Source organism: Alternaria postmessia (assembly GCF_024291825.1).
Source record: "Alternaria postmessia strain BMP 2775 chromosome Unknown scaffold_35, whole genome shotgun sequence".
NCBI classification, from domain to species: Eukaryota; Fungi; Ascomycota; class Dothideomycetes; order Pleosporales; family Pleosporaceae; genus Alternaria; species Alternaria postmessia.
Genome location: NW_026260108.1, coordinates 256,520 through 275,706, shown reverse-complemented (window position 1 = coordinate 275,706; position 19,187 = coordinate 256,520). Strand labels below are relative to the sequence as shown.

General features: G+C 52.1%; 10 protein-coding genes across 10 annotated transcripts; 4 read left to right on the top strand and 6 right to left on the bottom strand.

The window, feature by feature from the left end:
- Positions 1 to 556: 556 nt before the first annotated feature.
- Positions 557 to 1,892, top strand: J4E82_006231 (uncharacterized protein; the record flags this gene model as incomplete). The annotated part of the gene is made up of 3 exons (XM_051732488.1): positions 557 to 640; positions 699 to 1,579; positions 1,628 to 1,892. The coding sequence occupies 3 exons, from the start codon at positions 557 to 559 to the stop codon at positions 1,890 to 1,892; spliced, it is 1,230 nt and encodes a 409-aa protein (XP_051587854.1).
- A 354-nt stretch (positions 1,893 to 2,246) lies between these two features.
- On the top strand, positions 2,247 to 3,332 carry RPS3 (40S ribosomal protein S3; the record flags this gene model as incomplete). Its single annotated transcript, XM_051732487.1, has 4 exons — positions 2,247 to 2,269; positions 2,338 to 2,363; positions 2,528 to 2,946; positions 3,000 to 3,332. The coding sequence occupies 4 exons, from the start codon at positions 2,247 to 2,249 to the stop codon at positions 3,330 to 3,332; spliced, it is 801 nt and encodes a 266-aa protein (XP_051587853.1).
- Positions 3,333 to 3,740: 408 nt separating this feature from the next.
- Positions 3,741 to 4,805, bottom strand: J4E82_006229 (uncharacterized protein; the record flags this gene model as incomplete). The annotated part of the gene is made up of 1 exon (XM_051732486.1): positions 3,741 to 4,805. The coding sequence occupies one exon, from the start codon at positions 4,803 to 4,805 to the stop codon at positions 3,741 to 3,743; it is 1,065 nt and encodes a 354-aa protein (XP_051587852.1).
- Positions 4,806 to 5,455: 650 nt separating this feature from the next.
- J4E82_006228 (uncharacterized protein) lies at positions 5,456 to 6,497 on the bottom strand (the record flags this gene model as incomplete). The annotated part of the gene is made up of 2 exons (XM_051732485.1): positions 5,456 to 5,946; positions 6,032 to 6,497. The coding sequence occupies 2 exons, from the start codon at positions 6,495 to 6,497 to the stop codon at positions 5,456 to 5,458; spliced, it is 957 nt and encodes a 318-aa protein (XP_051587851.1).
- A 397-nt stretch (positions 6,498 to 6,894) lies between these two features.
- J4E82_006227 (uncharacterized protein) lies at positions 6,895 to 7,696 on the bottom strand (the record flags this gene model as incomplete). Its single annotated transcript, XM_051732484.1, has 3 exons — positions 6,895 to 7,044; positions 7,111 to 7,463; positions 7,516 to 7,696. The coding sequence occupies 3 exons, from the start codon at positions 7,694 to 7,696 to the stop codon at positions 6,895 to 6,897; spliced, it is 684 nt and encodes a 227-aa protein (XP_051587850.1).
- A 696-nt stretch (positions 7,697 to 8,392) lies between these two features.
- Positions 8,393 to 9,238, top strand: J4E82_006226 (uncharacterized protein; the record flags this gene model as incomplete). Its single annotated transcript, XM_051732483.1, has 4 exons — positions 8,393 to 8,518; positions 8,571 to 8,800; positions 8,854 to 8,973; positions 9,028 to 9,238. 4 exons carry the CDS (start codon positions 8,393 to 8,395, stop codon positions 9,236 to 9,238), a joined length of 687 nt encoding a protein of 228 aa, XP_051587849.1.
- A 1,011-nt stretch (positions 9,239 to 10,249) lies between these two features.
- Positions 10,250 to 11,575, bottom strand: J4E82_006225 (uncharacterized protein; the record flags this gene model as incomplete). Its single annotated transcript, XM_051732482.1, has 3 exons — positions 10,250 to 11,001; positions 11,077 to 11,375; positions 11,427 to 11,575. 3 exons carry the CDS (start codon positions 11,573 to 11,575, stop codon positions 10,250 to 10,252), a joined length of 1,200 nt encoding a protein of 399 aa, XP_051587848.1.
- A 1,038-nt stretch (positions 11,576 to 12,613) lies between these two features.
- J4E82_006224 (uncharacterized protein) lies at positions 12,614 to 14,601 on the bottom strand (the record flags this gene model as incomplete). The annotated part of the gene is made up of 2 exons (XM_051732481.1): positions 12,614 to 14,536; positions 14,590 to 14,601. 2 exons carry the CDS (start codon positions 14,599 to 14,601, stop codon positions 12,614 to 12,616), a joined length of 1,935 nt encoding a protein of 644 aa, XP_051587847.1.
- Positions 14,602 to 15,972: 1,371 nt separating this feature from the next.
- Positions 15,973 to 17,217, top strand: J4E82_006223 (uncharacterized protein; the record flags this gene model as incomplete). Its single annotated transcript, XM_051732480.1, has 1 exon — positions 15,973 to 17,217. One exon carries the CDS (start codon positions 15,973 to 15,975, stop codon positions 17,215 to 17,217), a length of 1,245 nt encoding a protein of 414 aa, XP_051587846.1.
- A 105-nt stretch (positions 17,218 to 17,322) lies between these two features.
- J4E82_006222 (uncharacterized protein) lies at positions 17,323 to 19,070 on the bottom strand (the record flags this gene model as incomplete). Its single annotated transcript, XM_051732479.1, has 3 exons — positions 17,323 to 18,513; positions 18,565 to 18,845; positions 18,893 to 19,070. 3 exons carry the CDS (start codon positions 19,068 to 19,070, stop codon positions 17,323 to 17,325), a joined length of 1,650 nt encoding a protein of 549 aa, XP_051587845.1.
- Between the last annotated feature and the right edge of the window lie 117 nt (positions 19,071 to 19,187).

Here is a 19,187-nt window from a genome sequence, read left to right as displayed (position 1 = left end):
GGCGATGTGCACTGATCCGATTGCGGAAATGCTCCTTAGGCACCGTGACTGACTAGGTCACGCGTCCCCATCACCCGAACGGGCAGTGAGACAGTTTGGAATAGCGACGGCGATTCCGACAGGCTAGGCATGCTTTCCGTTGCAAGAACAACAGACGTGTCGGACTACAGGTAGAGTATGCGCGAGGAGTATTGAATGAATGAATAGAAGCAAGAGTGAATAGAAGCTGGGGAACAGAGACGCAGCTGCAAGGATGCTTCTATTGCAGAGACGGTCGGGAACGCAGCCGGACGTTAGCGCCATCTCTTATCGCCGAGGCGCATCAGTCGTCACGCAGCCTCACGCGCCTCACTCGGCCATCAACCGTCACGGGTCGCAGCTCAGAGCTGCCTAGTACCTTGCCGTCGCTGCCTCGATCTCGACTCTGTTATCCCTCCACCTCATCCCCCCCGCATTCCATCTGGACATAGCTTGCGTTCTTGTCCACAACCCATCACTTTGCGATACCGCGTCCGATAAGCGTTGCTGAGCTCCGGAAGCTCGACTCATCTCCATCATGGCGGTCAAAGCTGCAGTGCCCTTCTTGGTGGCTATGATGCTGTTGACGGGTGTGTGTAACACACTGCTAACCAAGTACCAAGTACGTAAAGCCCTCCGTGCAGCTCCCCTGCAGCCAAATGCTGACTGCGCGCAACTAGGACATGCAATGCGTCAACAACTGCGACTCCCCTTCGCCGAAACATCGCGACCATTTCGAACAACCTGTCCTGCAGACCCTTCAGATGTTTATGGGTGAAATGGGTTGCTGGCTGGTGATTGGTGTCTTCCAACTCTACCAGCGGTATGCCAGCGCAAAGGCTGGCTACGAGGCCATTCCAGATAATGAAGGGTCAGATGACAGTGAAACGGGTGCTGTCGCCAACCCATTGAGGCCCGCACATCCCGATGACGAGGGCAGAATACCGCTCGAGGGACGCAGCATCTTCTTGTTGGCGCTTCCGGCCTGCTGCGATATTGCCGGAACCACGCTCATGAACGTTGGCCTGCTGTTTGTCGCTGCTAGTATCTATCAGATGACCAGAGGCGCATTGGTCCTTTTTGTCGGTTTGTTCAGCGTGTGGTTCCTCAAGCGCCATCTTGGTCTCTACAAGTGGTTCTCGCTCTTTGTTGTCGTAGCTGGTGTCGCTGTTGTCGGACTCGCAGGTGCTATCACCAAAGATGACAAAGCATCGCCCGGTCATCAATCGATTCATGATGAGGCAACCGGCTCGGTTGGTGTCGACGCGGCGACTTCGCAGGCCGCCATGACCATTATCGGTGTCCTGCTTATTGCTGGTGCGCAAATCTTCACTGCGACACAGTTCGTGCTTGAAGAGAGGATCATGGAGAAGTATGCTATGGAGCCAATCAAGGTTGTAGGCTGGGAGGGTATTTTTGGCTTCTTGGTTACGCTCATTGGCATGATCATCCTACATTTCGCCATCGGAACTGGATACTTCAACGCCAGAGAGGGACTGTACCAGATGACGCACTACCGTGCCATCGCAGTGTCCTCGCTGTTGATCATGGTCAGCATTGGGTATGTCTTCTTCCATTCATATCCTCAATCCTCGCTAACATGTTGCAGTGGCTTCAACTTCTTCGGTCTATCCGTAACTCGGACCGTCTCCGCTACTTCGCGCTCCACGATTGATACTTGCCGCACACTCTTTATCTGGATCGTGTCGCTTGGCCTTGGCTGGGAGACGTTCAAGTGGCTTCAGGTTGCGGGTTTCGCTCTGCTAGTGTACGGTACCTTCTTGTTCAATGACCTCATTCGTCCGCCGATCAAGGCATGTGTGGAAAGGAAGAACGAGCCCCTGCTACCTGAGGGCCCCATCGAGCATCTCTAGCATGTGAAGGGAGGAGATGATGGCGCGGCGGCGCTTTGGGAATACTGAGACTGGGCTTGGCATTGACCGGCGTTTGGGAAACTCTTGCATGCAGTTACCGAATATTATATTTTGTACCAGGTGAAATTATTATGTGTACTGCTTGACGCTTTCATGATTGGGGGACCAGATGCGGCCATCTATGAGCCTCTTCGTATGATGAATGGGTGTGGTCCGAGCTTTAGCGCCCACTTGCTTCGCTTAGCATTTTGGTCGCTCTCTCACGGAAATCAACTACGACTTCAATAACAACGGCTCGACTTTTCTGAACACCCACGCCCGGAGTTCAGATACGCCCTTCCACAGTTCGACAAAATGGCCACCACTCAAACCGCAATGTGAGTTTACCTGCACGCCATCGCATGGCAAAGACGCGCAACTGGGAATGAGTACTGACGGCCTGCAGCTCCAAGAGGAGAAAGTTCGTTGCTGGTACGATATACCCCCCCTACAAGTAGAAGACGGAGCATGCAAGAGATGGGCATCTTGGGTCATTGCAGCGTGGCATAGAACCCACGAGGCTCAAGATGTCGAATGCGAGATATGAGGGGCATTGCGCACACAGACAGACCGGTCGCTAACATCACCTCCTACAGACGGTGTCTTCTACGCCGAGCTGAACGAGTTCTTCCAGCGCGAGCTGGCCGAGGAGGGCTACTCCGGCGTCGAGGTCCGCGTCACCCCCACTGTCACCGACATCATCATCCGCGCCACACACACCCAGGAGGTTCTTGGAGAGCAGGGTCGCCGCATCCGTGAGCTCACCTCGCTCATCCAGAAGCGATTCAAGTTCCCCGAGAACTCCGTCTCCCTCTACGCCGCCAAGGTTCAGAACCGTGGTCTCTCCGCCGTCGCCCAGTGCGAGTCCCTCCGATACAAGCTTCTCAATGGTCTGGCCGTCCGAAGGGCTTGCTACGGTGTCCTGAGGTTCATCATGGAGTCTGGCGCTAAGGGTTGCGAGGTTGTTGTTTCCGGAAAGCTCAGGGCCGCCCGTGCCAAGAGCATGAAGTTCACTGTAGGCATACGCACATGGGATGCAGTAGGAATTGGCATACTAACGTCATACAGGACGGTTTCATGATCCACTCCGGTCAGCCCGCCAAGGACTTCATTGACCACGCTACCCGCCACGTCCTGCTCCGCCAGGGTGTCCTCGGTATCAAGGTTAAGATCATGCGCGGCTCCGACCCCGAGGGCAAGGCCGGCCCATCCAAGACTCTGCCCGACTCCGTCACCATCATCGAGCCCAAGGAGGAGCAGCCCGTTGTCCAGCCCATGTCGCAAGACTACGGCGCCAAGGCCATCGCTGCTCAGCAAGCCGCAGAGCAGGCCAGGCAGGCCGAGCAGGGCGAGGGCGAGGCCCAGCCAGCTGGTGGTGAGGGTTACTCTGAGGAGCAGTAGGTTGATCATTTGCTGCGGGCGCAATGAGGTTACGAAAAGGCATTTAGCGGAAGGATATGATGCCATCACGAACCCTGACACATCTTCCTTTGCACATTCGGAATGGACTGGGCTGCTTTTTTGACTAGGGAGGGAAAGGAGTCTGCACTGCTTCACTGCTATGTACTCAATGAAACCACCCAAACATCAAAGATGGCTTGACCACCCGAAATGTGTTCTGACCATTGTCATTGCTTTTTAATACTTTTCACTTTCACGTGTTTTTTGTTCAACTCGTTCATATTGATACGTGGGTGAGTTGCGATCACACGCGAACACTTGGGAGTTTGTTTAATGTTTCTGATATAGCCTTGCTGATGTGCTAACGCGTGCAATATTTACAGTTTTGAAGCGACAGAGAATGGTCACTCAGATGCTGCCGAAAACGGCCAGACTACTCATGACCTTGCCGTCATCCCCAACCATGAGGTTCCACCCACAACTGCTACCCAGCCCCGGGTTCTCAATCCAAGCTGGCTCCCAGTAGAAAAGACCTGTACCCTTACCGTTTGGAACAGCAGCCACACGCTTCGCAACCTCCTTCATCCACTGCGTCTGGCCATCTACACTGATTGGAATGCTCTTCACATCCGCAGGGAAAGCAGTTGATGGGTTGGGGCAGTAACTCGGCCAATTCGTCTCAACAACCATGACCTCCTTGCCATACTTTTTCGCCATATTGTTCAAGCTTGTGCTGAGCGCAGATAGCGTGGCAGCGCTGTTGTAGAAGGGGTAGTAGGATACACCCTGGACATCATAGTCTGCGGCCGACAGCCCACCACCTGATCCTAGCACGAGGTCGTACCACCACTGCTGTGTCTCCCAGTTCCAGCCATTGTCTAGATGGATCATGATCTTGGGCTTGGGGCTCATGGAGGACTCTTTGATGGCTTTGGATGCTGATTTAAGTAGCGCGGCAACGTTCTTCGGTCCATCGGTGCCAGAGAGTTGGCCAATAGGGAACAAGAGGCCGGGTGTGATTTCATTGCCGATGCTAACGAGATTGAGGGCGATGCCGTTGGTGGAGAAGGTATTGATCACGTTCTTGGTGTAGTCGTATACCTGCTTGATGAGGGCCTCGCGATTTAGCGATTTCCACGCTGCTGGTACGACTTGTTTGCCTGGGTCGGCCCAGTTGTCGCTGTAGTGGAAGTCGAGGTAAATGCCTAAACCGGCCGCTTTCGCGCGTTTGGCAAGTTTGAGGTTGTAATCGAGGTTGTAGTTCCCATCTGAGGGGTTTACCCATATGCGTTGGCGAACAGTATTTACGCCGCTGTTTTTGAGAATGGTCTCAAAGGGCTGGACCGTACCAGCCGCGTTTTTGTACTTTTTGCCGGCTGCTTCCTCGATAAGAAGGGAAGACCAATCTGCGCCTTTGTAGGGCAGGGCGGCGAGTGCCGCACTGGCAAAGAGGAGAAGAGACGTAAACCGCATCGCGAACGAGGATGATCGATGCTGAAGATGGGATGCCTCTCAACCACCCAAGAACCAGCAGCTATATACCAGCACTCATCATATAACCCGTCACTGAAGAGCAACGTTTGAGAATGGCGGACAGACCTCTACATGCGGCAACACATCCCCTTCAATTTACACCGTCAGCCATTTGCATTTGAACGTGACACCGAATGATCAGTCTAGAAGAGTGAGAAATAGTACTTCCTCCAATAATAGCCGGTGCCGGTATACCAGGCGTAGTTTCGAAACATATGAAATGCCGAAGCGAGCTTTGCCGTGTGGGGCAATTGAACCGGGGTAATGACATAAAGCTCCGGGGAAATCTAACTAGAATTGCCGCAGAACACGTGGGAGTTGGTGCGGAAATGCGTAAACGGAGGAAATGAGTTCCGGATCAAGTAACTCAAGAGGAAATACAGGCTAGTAATTATGTGGTGTCTCGTTTGCGCAATGTACGTTGTGGTAAGAAAAAAAAAGAGAGCATGACAGCAAGGATCCCGGAAGAAGTGCAGAGATGGCCTGTGGGTGAAACAGTTGAGAGATATACAGGACATGAAAGGACGGTTAAGAGTATTATCTATACAGTAAACCTACAGGACAAGGTGAACAAAAGTGAGATGGTTGCTTTACTGATCGAAGTTCTTGATCTCGGGCATCATGCCCAGACCCTTGCCTTCCTGTTGTGTTTTACCCTCGCCCTCGATGACACCTCCTGCCTTACGCTCGTTGACATGCCTCCGGAGCAAGCTCAGAATTTCACTGCCCTTCCACCTGCTAGGCACAGGCCTATACGCAGGCTTGAAAGTGCCGACCGTCTGCGCCCATTCACCCTCTCCAGGTTGTCTCTTACGCTCGTCCTTCTCAGGCAACTTCGTCTGTGCCGTTGCATCCATGCCCTGTGCGTTGGCGGTAGACATTGCAGAGCCACCGCCCTCGGCTGTCTCGTGGGACGTGGGTGTGGGCTCTTGAGTTGCCCAGTAGTAAATGTCCCAGTCGTTTTCGTCGAGGAAAGTGTCGTACTGCTGCATCAATGAAGGAGACATGGTGCTTAGGTGGGCGTCGGCGAAGGTGCTGAGAAGGAGATCACTTTCTAGGGTTCCCCTCTTGCGGCTCTGATCTAATTACTCGTTAGCCATGCTTCGCCCAGGTACAGATGTTGTATATGCGGTGAGGAATAGGAGATGGGCAATGTATGAACGGACATAATAACCTCGCACGCATAGTGTTGGGGTCTTCTCCAGTCCTGCGAATAGGCTCGACCTTGAACTTGGCGCCTTCCATCTCGCCAACACCTAGTTCGCTGTTTGCCCCGCTGACGTCCTGGTCCTTGCTGCCCTGTGTTCCGCCCGTCATGCGCTTAGTGTTCTCAGGCACAGAGTCTTTAGGTGTGAATTTGCTGTCGGCATTGGTGATCAATTCGGGCGGGGCAGCGTCTTCGCCAATCGAAGGCATCTCATTGGCAATAGTAGAGGTGGTGTTGGTAAGGTGAGGGTTCAGCGGCCTCTCGATTTGGTATTTGCGGTACGTCTCGGAGGTGTCGTTGGTGCGCTTGTTGAGGGCTTCAAACTCATTGTGGCGGATAGTGGAAATGCTGAAAGTACGGCATTGGGTGCGCTGGAGGGAGAAGAGGGCGCGCGTCGAGCGAGCAACTAGTCTTGAAGATGCCATGGTGCAAACAGTCCGTCGTGAGGCCTCAATTGACGTTTAGACAGATTGTACAAGGTGGGCGATACCGAGGGCTGTGGAAAACGTCACCGGGCCAAAGCTCCTGGATTACTAAGCCGAAAATGAACCCTGTGATCGGCTCGTGAAGTCTATTACTCCTACACATCACCCAATAGTATTTCAGCCGTTCCATGTGTAAAATTTCGCACCATAATCGATGCAATTCAACACAACATGTGACATGCAAAGCTGCCATGTTGTCGCTCTACTTTTACATGATAGGCTCTCATAGCAATGCTTTCGCCGCTACTGTACAACGTCGCCAGAAGAAGCCAGTCGAGCTTGCATGTAGCGAGCTTTCGCTATACTACTCGGGTGTGAAATAATGTAGTGAGAGATTTTAGGACCGTGCTTTAGGCAGTGTATAGCCGCCCAGGTCGTTGAAGAACTTGCCGCCTCTCGTCATAATATCAAATATCTCCACTCCTAGCCAATCTTTCGTTGCGCTTGTTCTTGCCACTTCAATCTCTCTCACCAAGTTGCCTGCGACCTGGAAACTGATATCAGCACTACTTCTTCCAAAGGGCAACTTCCTACGACGTTGTTGTAGACTCACCATCATGCTATGGCCCTGTCTCTCAGGGTGCATACTTGTGGTCACAATAGCATTAGCTACATCTGCAGTTGTATTTGCTGGCAAACCATAGTCCTTCCACTTCTCTGAGTAACCTGAGGTAATGTGCGTAGGGGTGAAGAAGGGTGCTACGACATTGACTCGAATACTGAGCTGCTGGGCAACAGTCTGTGAGGCTCGCGCTAAACCTATTACGCCATGCTTGGAAGAGACATATGAGACTACGCCAGTTCCACCGAAGTACCCAGACGTTGAGGCTATGAGTACGATCGAGCCTCGTGCACCGTCCAAGTCTAGTGGGTTCGATTTCATCGAGTGCATAGCCATCCGGAGAGCTACTTAGTATCAGAGACAGGCCTGGAAGGAATGCGTGATTCAATGGCTTACTATTCATAGTGCCTTTCAGATTAACATCGATGATCTTGCCAGCTTCAACCGCCTCCATTAGTTCTCCTTGCTCGTCCTCTTCAAAGTCGAAGAAACCTTTGCTTTCCATCAGCCCTGCATTCGCAACGACGATATCCACTTGACCAAATGTCTTCTTTGTCTCCCGAAACAGGTTTTGCATGTCGCTCCAACTAACAATGTTAGTGGGGTGATAAATGGCTCGTGATGGTTCAGGTAGAGATGAGACAAGAGCATTGGCTGCCTTGCTGGAGGAAGCAAGATCGGCTACGACGATATTACAACCATGTTCATGGTAGGTACGAGCTGTTTTCGCACCGATGCCATTGGCGCTGCCTGTGATTATGACGGTTTTGGGCTTGCCATTAGGCAGGTAGTGGCACGAATTGGTACTAGACATGCTTCCTGGTCGTACTCAGGCTTTTGCTTCTGCTTTCAAATGAGTAATCGTATGTAAAAGAGGAGAAAAACTTTTGACAATTGGAGTCGATGGAGACGGTGCTCCGTGATGGTGCTCTGGATCAACTCCAAGTAGACTCTCCCAGGTTGCTGCTTACATGCTGCATCTACCTAGAAACCCAGTTGAGTGTTGTAAGCGGACATGCCAGTTTCGGGGAGAGAGGAGCCTCTCCGTAAAGTATGGTGATGATGGAGGGTGCCTGGGTATGTCTACCCCGCATGCCTGCTTTAGAGCGACGCGCGCCGAAGCTTGAAGACGCGTCGCAGCCGCGATCGGTCCTTGTACGTGCTTCACCATCCCGACAATCGGAAGACGCAATGCCGACAGTCAGCAGATGTCCCGAGAAGTGCGTTGTTGTGCCGCTACTCCAGACTCCTCCGTGATAGTAAGAGAGTCATTATGTCGACTAGTACGATCCCAATACCCCGCGACCCAACCGATGACGAGGCTCTTGCCCTGTTCAAGACGGTAGAGGAGAAGTTTCCTTCAAGGTCGCTTGGAGGTGACAAGTGGTATGTCCTTCTGGTATGGGATCATCCTCTTTACACATACAAGAGCAGTGATTAACTCTTTGTAGCTTGCGTCGATCGTTGGCGGCGGACAGCCCGGCTTCGCGCCCCTGCTCTACAAGGAGCTTATCAAGCGACCTGAATACCAGACACCCGAACACCGCCAGGCTTTGATGCGAAGAATACGCGAGACACTGTTCAAGCTCATCGTCATTGTGGGTGTGTGCAAGCCACTGGAAGCCATCTTCGACATCGATGCAATTACCAAGCCAGAGGACAAGGACTATACATTCTCAAGGTATAGGATCAGAAATCATCAGCACGCAAATGTGAAAACTGACAGCAGGGCAGAGAAGGATGGCAATGTGATGAGGCAAACTCAAAACGTGGTGCAGCATGGCAAGGTCGCTTGTACCAGCACAACCAAGAAGGCATCGATAATGTGTTAGCTTCACAGAAGGATTTTGGCATGTGAATGTCTAGTCATTCTGTAGTCTTATGCTGACGAAGCGTAGATTGGACGAGCAAGCAAATTACCTACGGACTCTATCTGTCCGATCACAGCATTCTCAATGACGTTGAGACCGAGCTCACTGTACTCAGCGGCATCATGATTCAGAATCTGCCTAGAGAAACCGCCTGGCATTTGCGCGGCACCAGGCGCATTGGCGTTAGCAGAGATGACGTTGAGACGATCCAACAATGCGTAAGACAGCAATTAATTCGTGCTTCATAGGCCATACTGACCCGGCACAGATCGAGCTTGTCGCCAATTTCTGTGGCTTACGACTGCACAAGGTACCAAGGGTCGCGGATATTGAGCATGAAGTCTAAGTCGACAGTCGAAGCAAACGAAACGTGCTATAACAGAGGAACAGAAGCTACTTCCCAGCCATCACTGGCCTGCCTAAACTTCCGATACCTGAGATTAAGCACTAATGCAATCTTCATTCGCGCAAGATAACGACTTTGTGGCAGCCAGACGCAGTGAATTGTTCTTTCCAAGAGAATTGTGCTTAGCCACGGCATACGAAAAACGTTCAGAGACGGTCAGGTGGAAAGGAAACAATAAGTACTGCTCTAATTCCATCGTGTTGTCAACCAATATGTCGATGTCTCTCCGAATTTCTTTACTCATCCTGATTTTGAAAACTTTGGGGAAGCAGTTGCGATAGCCTCTTTCTGATCTGTATCCTTTGTATATAGCTGTACCAGCGCGGCAAAGTCGTTGACTAGAGCTTATCTTATAACCTATACTTTCTGCATCACTTTCTCCTCTGAGAGTTTCATCTTCGCTGTTGCTGCTTCGCTAGCATTGATTGCCATGGTAGCTTAGTCTCACTTTGTTTGGTCGGTCATGCTGATGTGCTTTCACTACGAATGCAAGAGTAGAAGGTGCGCTCGATTCGAAAATGTGAAGAATTGGTATTTAGATCGGCTAATCGTGCCTAAAGACGCTCCTACATGAATCAAGGAACCCCTCTTTTGAGTCCGTCCCACCCAAGTCTAATATGACGATAAAACATGCTGAAGAGGTTTTCTATACAAGAACGTAATGATAAGACATGAGACGCCGATGGACGCCGACATGAGAGACCCGCCTGATACAAAATTGGCGTAGATGACGGCTATATGAGGATCGTGCATGGGATGGTTCCGAGATTGGTGAAGCAGGTTGAGATGCGCGTGCGCCGAACGTAGGTATCTTGGGTAAGGCCTAGAGACTCTCGCTTAATTCGAAGTTGCCCTACCACCCTTCGTCCTTCTGGTTCTTGCCCTTCCCTTTCTTGGCAGCGGCCTTTTCCTCTTCGGTCATCTCAATCAGCTCCGCACCTTCAAGCTTGAACCCCTTTGCATCCACGATGTGCTCACTCGCTGAGCCCAGGTACGCCTCGTGCAATCGCGGTAGGAAGTACTGCATGACGCTGTCCGCCAGGTTCTTAGCTACAAGGCCTTTGTCGACCCAGAAATGTCGTACAAACACGCCCTTGCAACCACCCCGGTTCGCAGCCTCGGGTGCGCCATTGGCTTCGACGCAAGGGAGAACACGGATATCGTCCGGTCGGTCGTAGTCATATCGAAGATAGTTTCCAAAGGCGGCTTGTTCGTGCGCCCAATCTGTCTTCCAATGCGCGCAGCCCTTGTACTTGGTCTCAGAAGGGCATTCCGCCCAGGCCTTGTACATCTCTTGTGTCCTCTTGCTCTGTCGTGCGATGACGAATCCGGTGTTGAGGTATCGGTTGCCCTTCGCATCGTAGTTCTGCGGCTCGTTCGGGTCGATAGACATCATGGCAAGGGTATCGTCGGTCATGTTCCAGTAGTTGAGCAGCCACTCGAGAGGCAGGTGAGGGTAGTGGAACATGACGTCTGAGTCCATGAAGACAATGTATTCATGGGTCTTGAGCGCTTCCTTCATCATTGGAACCTTGACCCATGTGCCCCACCGGTCGGCGTAATCGGGTGCGCGAATGAACTTGTAATCGTAACCGTGTATTTGTGCTGCTGCATGTTAGCCGAGTCGCTCCACATGCCAGAACTGTCGTTGGCGACCTGCCATGCGTCGTGGCAACGTACCGAACATGTAATGCCCCAGCATGCCCGCACTCAACGAGCGCATGCCCTTCCACTTCAAATGCGGGTCCATAAGCTGACCCTTATCCGTCAACGGTCGGCTATCAATGTCCAATATAAGCACCTTCTTGCCTAGCTTGCTCTTGAATTTTGGTTCCCCGGATAGTCTGTATATGTCTCCATCTTCGTCGGTAAAGTTGGCGGCGTCGATGGGGTGTAATATCGGACCGTAGAGAGCTTTTATTATTGTCGCCATCGAGACGTCATCTTTGGGTAGAGAGACATTTTGCGTGTGCGGGTACCTGTGGTGATTTTGTTAGGCACGCCTTTATGCGAGGGTAATTCAAACGTACTGTGACCGAAGGCTGCTCGGGACGTATGCAGAAGGATAGCTGAAGTAAACCAAAGCCAGCGCCATGGGTATCATAGCGGTCAATAAAACACGTCGCCATCGCCCTTGTGGCCCCATGTTGGCCAGCGATTGGTATGTGTAGTCGGCCATTGTCGCGGTTCACGCTCTGGGGTTCAGAAGCCTAGGATGACCCAAGTTCGCCTGCGCGTACGAGTCCAGAATCGCAGTCCTCGGTCTTCTGCATCCAAGTTCAGTCTTCTCCAGCGAGTCCCCCAGAAATCGTGAATCCCAACAACTGGAGCGTGCGTCGCAGAGTCTACCGCACAAAAACAAGGTGGCGTGAACAGAAGACGACAACGTATGCGAATAGCCAAAAAGCGCTGCGCCAGGTGCTAAAAAGGAGCAAGAAGAAAGGTAAGATGGCAAGTTAAGTGTCCCTCTCCCTCAAAGGAGGTGGCCGACGCCCCCAGTTTAGTGGCAGTTGTGTCAGACCCGAGTTGGTAGATCCTTGTTTCCATCCCTAAGCAATGCAGGGGCCATCACCGACTGCATACGGTTTAGCTGCCGCGCCGGAAGGGGCTGAAAGTCTGAAACGCGATCTGGGATGCGCAACCTGTGGCTGTGCCATGTCATCCAGCGATCCACATGGAATTGCGATGGACAAAAATTGGGATGCGAATGGCAAGAGCACTGGAAAACTGCACGCTCAACTGACCATCTGTTGAGTGTTGATTCGAGCTAGATTAGATCAGTCGACATCGCATGCGCCTTTGTGGTAGTCAGCTTATTAGCTACTTTGTACACGCAAGCCTCTCGTACTCGGCTATAGATGGCAGGATCGACGCTGAAGCGGCGGTGCGGAAACATCACCATCACTCGAAACACAAGAAAGGTGCATGCTTGAAAATGCCTTATCGTATCTTTCTTCGTCTCGTGTTGCCCGCTCTTGGCTCTTTACTAAATGAGTGATTAGTCGTCTCTTGATTGCGGAAACTTGGTCATGACATGTGTGTTGGGAGCAAGGCTCGAGAATCTGTGGTACTGTGTTACGTATGGCAGGGTAATGCAGGGTCTCATCCAAACTTGTGTTAGATTGTAATAACAGGGCCTGTATACCTTCAGAGTACTCTAGCGTCGCCGTCGCAATCTGTAGGGCGTCGCAAAGGTGTTCAAGCTGCACTCGGAAGGTTAGGCATCCAGCAAGCGCAATAGCTCGTAGTCTTTTGCGATACCAGGACTATTCCTCGCACAACTCTCGATAAGTGTCATCATGATGCTTACCCACTCGCGCCATCCCTCCGGCAGCGTTTCTCGCAACTTTGGGTCTGGCGACCGCGCTACGGCGTGAAACAATAGCACCTGTCCGAAGCACTGACAACACCATCCAAATTTTATTGGTAGAGCCGACAACATCTGGGTGCAAAGCCCCATGGTAGTCGGCCAGTACATGCCCCCTCGAAGGCCCTCGCGCACCTCGTCGTACTCTGCATCACTGGTGTATGCTGGCGCGTGCAGCGCTTTGTAGAGAAATGGGCGGCCGATGTGGAATTTTGCGACGAGGTAGCGGCTTCGTAGCATGGCTTTTGCGATAACATGTGCAGGGCTGGGAGAGTCACTGGCGTTGTCATTGTCCAAGAATTGAAGAGACGGTGGGAGGTTTGCGCGCCATTGCTCGAGTTGGTGATGCATTTCGGCTGTTAAGCTGGCGCTGGGGTAGCTATCCTTCTCAGCAAACGTGTACAAACTCTGCTTCACGCGTGTCAGAATAATGCGATGAGCGGCCTGAGCGAGGAAGTGGAAATTGAAGAAAGAGTCGTCTTCATCAGTGAGCAATCCCGATATAGAAGTCTTTGGCCGTGGGCATTGGGTGAACTTTGGTAGAGGCGTATCTGGCTCATAGTCCAATAGTCCACTGTGTGGAAGTAAGTCGAGTTCCTGTATAATGACAGTTTCGTACATCAGAGTACACCAGAAGAGGCGCGATAGCATGTCACCTTCCCATGTATCGTAGTCGACTGCCCCCGAACGGGTAAGAATGCTAGCGCAGCAGAGGGCTGCCCGATTCACGGTGGTCCATGAATCGAGAGGTCGCAGGATCTGGGCATAGTAGAGCGTCGAAAGCATGTAGAATTGGCCCGCTTGTATATCATTCTCGCACATGAGAAAACCGAATCGGTGTCTCGCTTCGTTGAAAAACTTGAGGCCCGGTGGGTCATCTGCAACAAGTTCGTACCAGTCTGGGTGTTCAAAGCCAGGTCTGGCTGCAGAGTGACGCGAAGGAAGAGCGAAGTCCCCTTCCTCATGAGCTTTGACAGCTAGGCAACCCAATGCGAGCACGTTGAGCACTAGCGCAGTTTCAACATCATACCCGAATTCGTTCTCCATAGCTGTGCCTAGCGTACTTGAGAAGAAATGATACTTGTCAAGGATTGGCATGTTGCGATGAAAAACGGCAAAGTACGCATCCGCAAGTCCTTTCACTGCCGACTGTGGAAGGCTCATCAACCAACTTTCCGGGGCGGTGCCGTATGGACGATCGATGTGTATCGGTAACTGCGCTCTTCGATTCTCGATGTCGACTATGTAGTCCTCTGGAAGCTCTGCTCGAACAGAGACAAATCCAGTGGGGAGAATCTGTTGTATGGCGGGCCAGAGCGCGACACGATGCTGACTGAAGGAAAGATCCACAGCACCTTGGACTTCTATGACCGGGAAAGGACTTTTGACAGGAGTTCCCACAACTTGTGGCGACATTGCCAACTCATGTATACTCAATTTACCGTTCTGGGAGTGATGAGATGGTATTGTTGAGACATGATATCCTGGACTGGGTTGTGAGAACAGGGTATGAGGTGATTGGTGGTCATTGATAGGTCCTGCTGGTGAGAGTGGAATAGCAGACGAAGGCTTGGGAGTATTAATTGCCGTCGTCAGATCTTCGATCTTTGCTTCCAGCCTCCGAATGGCATTGATGGCTAATGTTAAAGACTGATCTTTCTTCGTATTTCGCGGTGCCTGATAAGTGCACTCCAAATTCATGTTCCTGCAGTAACCGCATCTTGGTCGATCTTCATCACAGCGAGTCTTTCTTGATCTGCAAATGTCGCAAGCCTATTCTAGTCAGAAAATCGCTCTCGTATCTCCTTTTTTTTATAGCCACATACCAGTGTAGCCATGAATGACCGTGGCTTTTTCAGAAAAGAGCCGTCCCCGTCCTCATGGCTTCCGCTGCGCTCACCATCATAGGATGCCTGTCGTTCCGAGTGCTCTGCTTGCGAGGAGGCTATACTGGCATGGGACCTCTTGGTCATAGCACATCAAGATGTATCTGTCGAATTCGTGCATGGAAAGCGATGAATCGTTGCCAAGGTTGTATGAGATGGCTGGGAACAATGGATTATGACTGGCAACGGAGATGAACATGCTAGCGTGCACAGACGCTACGAAGAATCCGAGCTCGGAACTTTCGTAGACTCTACATCCTTTACCAAGACCTCCTCATGGTGCAACCACTCCATCAAGAGAGTCACATAACCTATTCACACGAACTCTGTAGGGTTTTGCAAGAGTCAAACCGCGTTGTGAAATCGCGATGGCAGCACTTATGTGCACGGGCCTACGCAGAATTACCCACTTGCGCGGCCTGTTTCCCATCGTAGCTGCCCTTCGATCGTTCCTACGCCAACAACATGTCCATACTTCGCAACCCTCAGCTTACTACTCTGTCTCTCACAGTATCGTATCACAGTATCGTCGTGCTCCATCGGCATGCGGTACGAACTATGCTATTTACTGATGCTTTTCCATAGCAACCGGCACAGGCCGCTGCATTTTCCTGCGCCGCTATTCTTGCAATACTTGGGAATATACGGCTCACTAGACCCAATCCCTAGCACATCGGCTTACCGTTCATGTGTGACTTCTCTTGCTCGTGTTATCATTGGCAACCAATAATCTGTTCTTAGATCTCTTTTACCTCTCACGCTCTCATTGTATTGCTCATCTACTTCGCCAAATGCAGTCTTTATTAGGCTGACTATGCACTTGCCCAGAGCTGGACATGGTGTGTATCAAGCTGGCGAGCGAAGCATGGCCTTGCTTGGTTGCTGCTTGGTCCCAGTTGCTTATCTGAAGACTCACGTGTAATATGGCTGAACGATTGTCTCCACACGGTCGCTACATCTTTATCCAAGATCTTGCGTGCTCGTATGCGAGCGTTGACGGTCCGTTGTGATATTTCCGTGCGTCAGGTTCGAGTAGGGCCAGGCGCGGCACGCCATGGACCTTGAATTACTCGCATCGTCGATGCCAAGCGACGACGAAGGTATCAAAAGCTTCTAGAGCTCGTAGTGCAGAGCATCAGAGGAGAATTCCAAGGTTGATCTCTGGGCTGCCGCAACATGACTCGCGGGAACTTTCCCCACGCCATCCTCCACACGCCAGCTTTCCCCACCATATCGCTCTTTCTTTCTCCGCTGAGTCACGTCTTGTACGATGCTCCCCAGCATGCGCTCCTTTCGTTGTGATCCTCCTCCCCAGCGGCGACAATGTCCTCTCCAGCACCGCCTGCCTCCCTGACGCGCGCCTCGGTCGAAGCCGCCCACGCCCTTATCAAACCGCACATCCACGACACGCCCGTCTTGACCAACACCACCTTGACCAACCTCGCCAATACTCGTCAAGCACCCGAAGCCCTGCAAAGAACACAATGGGAGGGCCAAGAGCCCGCGCACCCGAGGGTGAAGCTCTTCTTCAAGTGCGAGAATTTGCAGCGCATTGGCGCGTTCAAAGTACGCGGAGCCTTCCATGCCGTAACGCGATTGATTGAGAAAGAGGGGCTGGAGCAAGTGCAGAGGAAGGGAGTAGTCACACATAGCAGTGGTACATCTACAACCACGTCCCAAGGGGGCTCGGCGGCATGGCTAACATCAACACCAGGAAACCACGCGCAGGCCCTTGCGCTTGCTGCAAAGACCTTCTCCATCCCCGCCCACATCGTCATGCCCTCTATCTCCACGCCCTCTAAGATAGCCGGGACCCGCGCCCAGAATGCCAATATACATTTCTCCGGCTCCACGAGCACCGAACGCGAGGCTGTCGTTGCAGACGTAATCAAGGACACAGGCGCTACCCTAATTCCACCATACGACCATCCTCACATCATCCTCGGTCAAGGCACAATGGCGCTGGAGATACAAGACCAAGTAGATGAGCTGCTTGCAAGCGGTGAGAAACTCGATGCCGTCATAGCGCCCTGTGGTGGCGGCGGCATGCTAAGTGGAATCGCAGTCGCACTGCACGGCACTGGCGTACGTGTTTTCGGCGCGGAACCCAGTTTTCAAGGTGGAGACGATGCGAGGAGAGGCGTTGAAGCGGGTGAACGTGTCACCAGCGTCAAGACCTTGACCATCGCAGACGGACTTCGCACACCCCTCGGCCATCACACGTGGAACATCATCTCGAACAAAGACTACGTGCAGGCCCTATACGCCGTCACGGAGCAGAACATTAAAGATGCCATGAAACTTGTCCTGGAGAGGATGAAGTGTTTCGTTGAGCCGAGTGCCGTCGTTGGGCTGGCAACTATATTGTACAACGAGGATTTCAGGAATATGGTTCAGAGGGAGGCTGGGGACAAGACTTGGAACATTGGTGTTGTGTTTAGTGGAGGCAACACCACGATAGAGGCTATTACAAAGATCTTTGCCGAGGTACCGGAGGATAGGGCAGAGAGGCAGGAGGGCGTGCTGGGTAGAGATGGTAGGAGGGTAGCTGAGAACGTTGCGGGTTAATGATACACAAAAATCACGAAGAGAAGAGGAGATACCAAAGAGATGGTTTGTACTTTATGAGTTACACATTACATCGTATTCATTGCGTGACATCAGAGGAATGGTCTAGAACCACTTCTTCAGTTGTCCGGGCATAACACCCAGATCTCTCTTTCCAACGATGCTGGTCTCGTTACTCTGAGGGGTCTTGGGAAGAGTAGTGAAAGGCTCCCTGGATGTCAAGCTCTCAATGCGGCCCAGCAAGAACTCGAGCTGACGGTACGCACTGCTAGGCTGATACTGCGGCACCATGTGCCCACTCATAGCCTGTTGGACAAATGTCAACTTCCTCTCTGTAATTGTCTTTCCCATGAGGCCCTTTGCGCTCAAGCTGGTCAAGCTCAGGTCGTCATGGTAGGGCACATAGAAGTCATCGACAGGCGGGTTCTGGAAACCTTGCATGCCGCCCCAGGTCATGTTTTGGATAGCCATTAGGGTACCGTTGTAGAGGAGGATGTAGTCGAGCTCGCCGTGTGCGATGACGGTGCGATCTAGGGCGTCGATAACGCGGGGGATAACCTCCCAGGAAGATTGGGGAGATGTGTCAGTGTCGAGGACGCCGTTGGAGCACTCCGCCCAGGGCTGGATGGGCGCATTGATGGCAGCTTGTACTTCGGTACGGTTGAAGTAGATTTCCGTGTTAGGAGGAAGGTAGTCGAAGGAGCCGGGGAAGCCGAGAGGGTCCCAGAGAAGAGGGCAGGTGGTGGCAATGGCGTATACGTCGAAGCAAGGGTTGGTGTAGAAGACGGCGTTGTAGATGTCTTCCCACAGTCCGCAGCCTTCGGTATTGGCATCCATATCCGGGTATGGGAGCTTACTGGGCGGGGGGAAGGTCAGGTACTTCTCCATGTACTCGGTGTAGCCGCAGGCCTCAGAGCGGTTATGGATATCGTCCATGAAGGTCTGGTTAAAGTTGAAGAGACCAGCCCATTTGTCGACAAAGGCAACAGCGGGAATATCCTCAAGAAGAACATCCTCAGCTACACTGGGGTCGTAAAACATGATACCCTTCACATCGTAGTAGGTAGAGTCGTTTTTGCTCAACATGGCATCCGCGATGTAAGGGACGTAGCGTCCGGCGTATGACTCGCCAGTGATGTACACCTTGCGGTTCTGCAGACCGAATGTATCAACAAAGTTCTTGAAGAAGCCAAGGAATTCCTCAGCGGTCTCCTCCTGAGAGGTGGCAGTAGCATTGCCTTGGGTGAATCCAGTGCCCACTGGCTGCTCAACCCAGACCATGTTGGTGAGGTTTGCCTGAGAAAGTCAGTAAATGCAAAGAGAGTAGAAACCATAATATTAACGTACCCAATTCCAGGGGTTGTAAACAGCGGCTGGTCCGGAACCGTACTGCCATGAGATCGGTCCGTTCTCTTGAAGAAATCCTTCAAGAGATGAGCAACCTGGACCACCGTTCAGCCAGATGGTGATCTCGTCACTCGCATCAGGGTTCTCGGATGGGAAGAACCAGAAGTACAGTTCAGAGGTCTCATTAGCAGCTTTGCTGATAGGTAAAAGACCAGCGTAAGACTCGCCAATGTCAAAATCGACGTCGGGGATTGCTCCAGCAGTTCCGTTGACAGCGAAAGCTGGCAGGTGTTAGCTGGTGTTGAAAGAAAGGTAATGCACAACATACACTTGGAGGCCTCGGTAGTGATGATCTGAGTGCTCTGACGCTTGTGGGGATGAAGGCTCGATTCTGGAACAGTCAAACGAGGACGAGGGAGCTCATTCTTCTTGCCAACAGAGCGAGCGCTTCGGGCAGAAACACTGGCTGTGAGGCCACCAACAGCGAGGAGTGAAAGAAGCTGCATCTTCGCGATCGCAGTGCCGGGATTAGTTGGAAGTCAAGCTCGTGCTGTGACTATCAGGGACCGTGAAGAAGAAACCGTGTGGGCAACTGAGCCTTCTTGAAGTAGAAGTATGGAGCG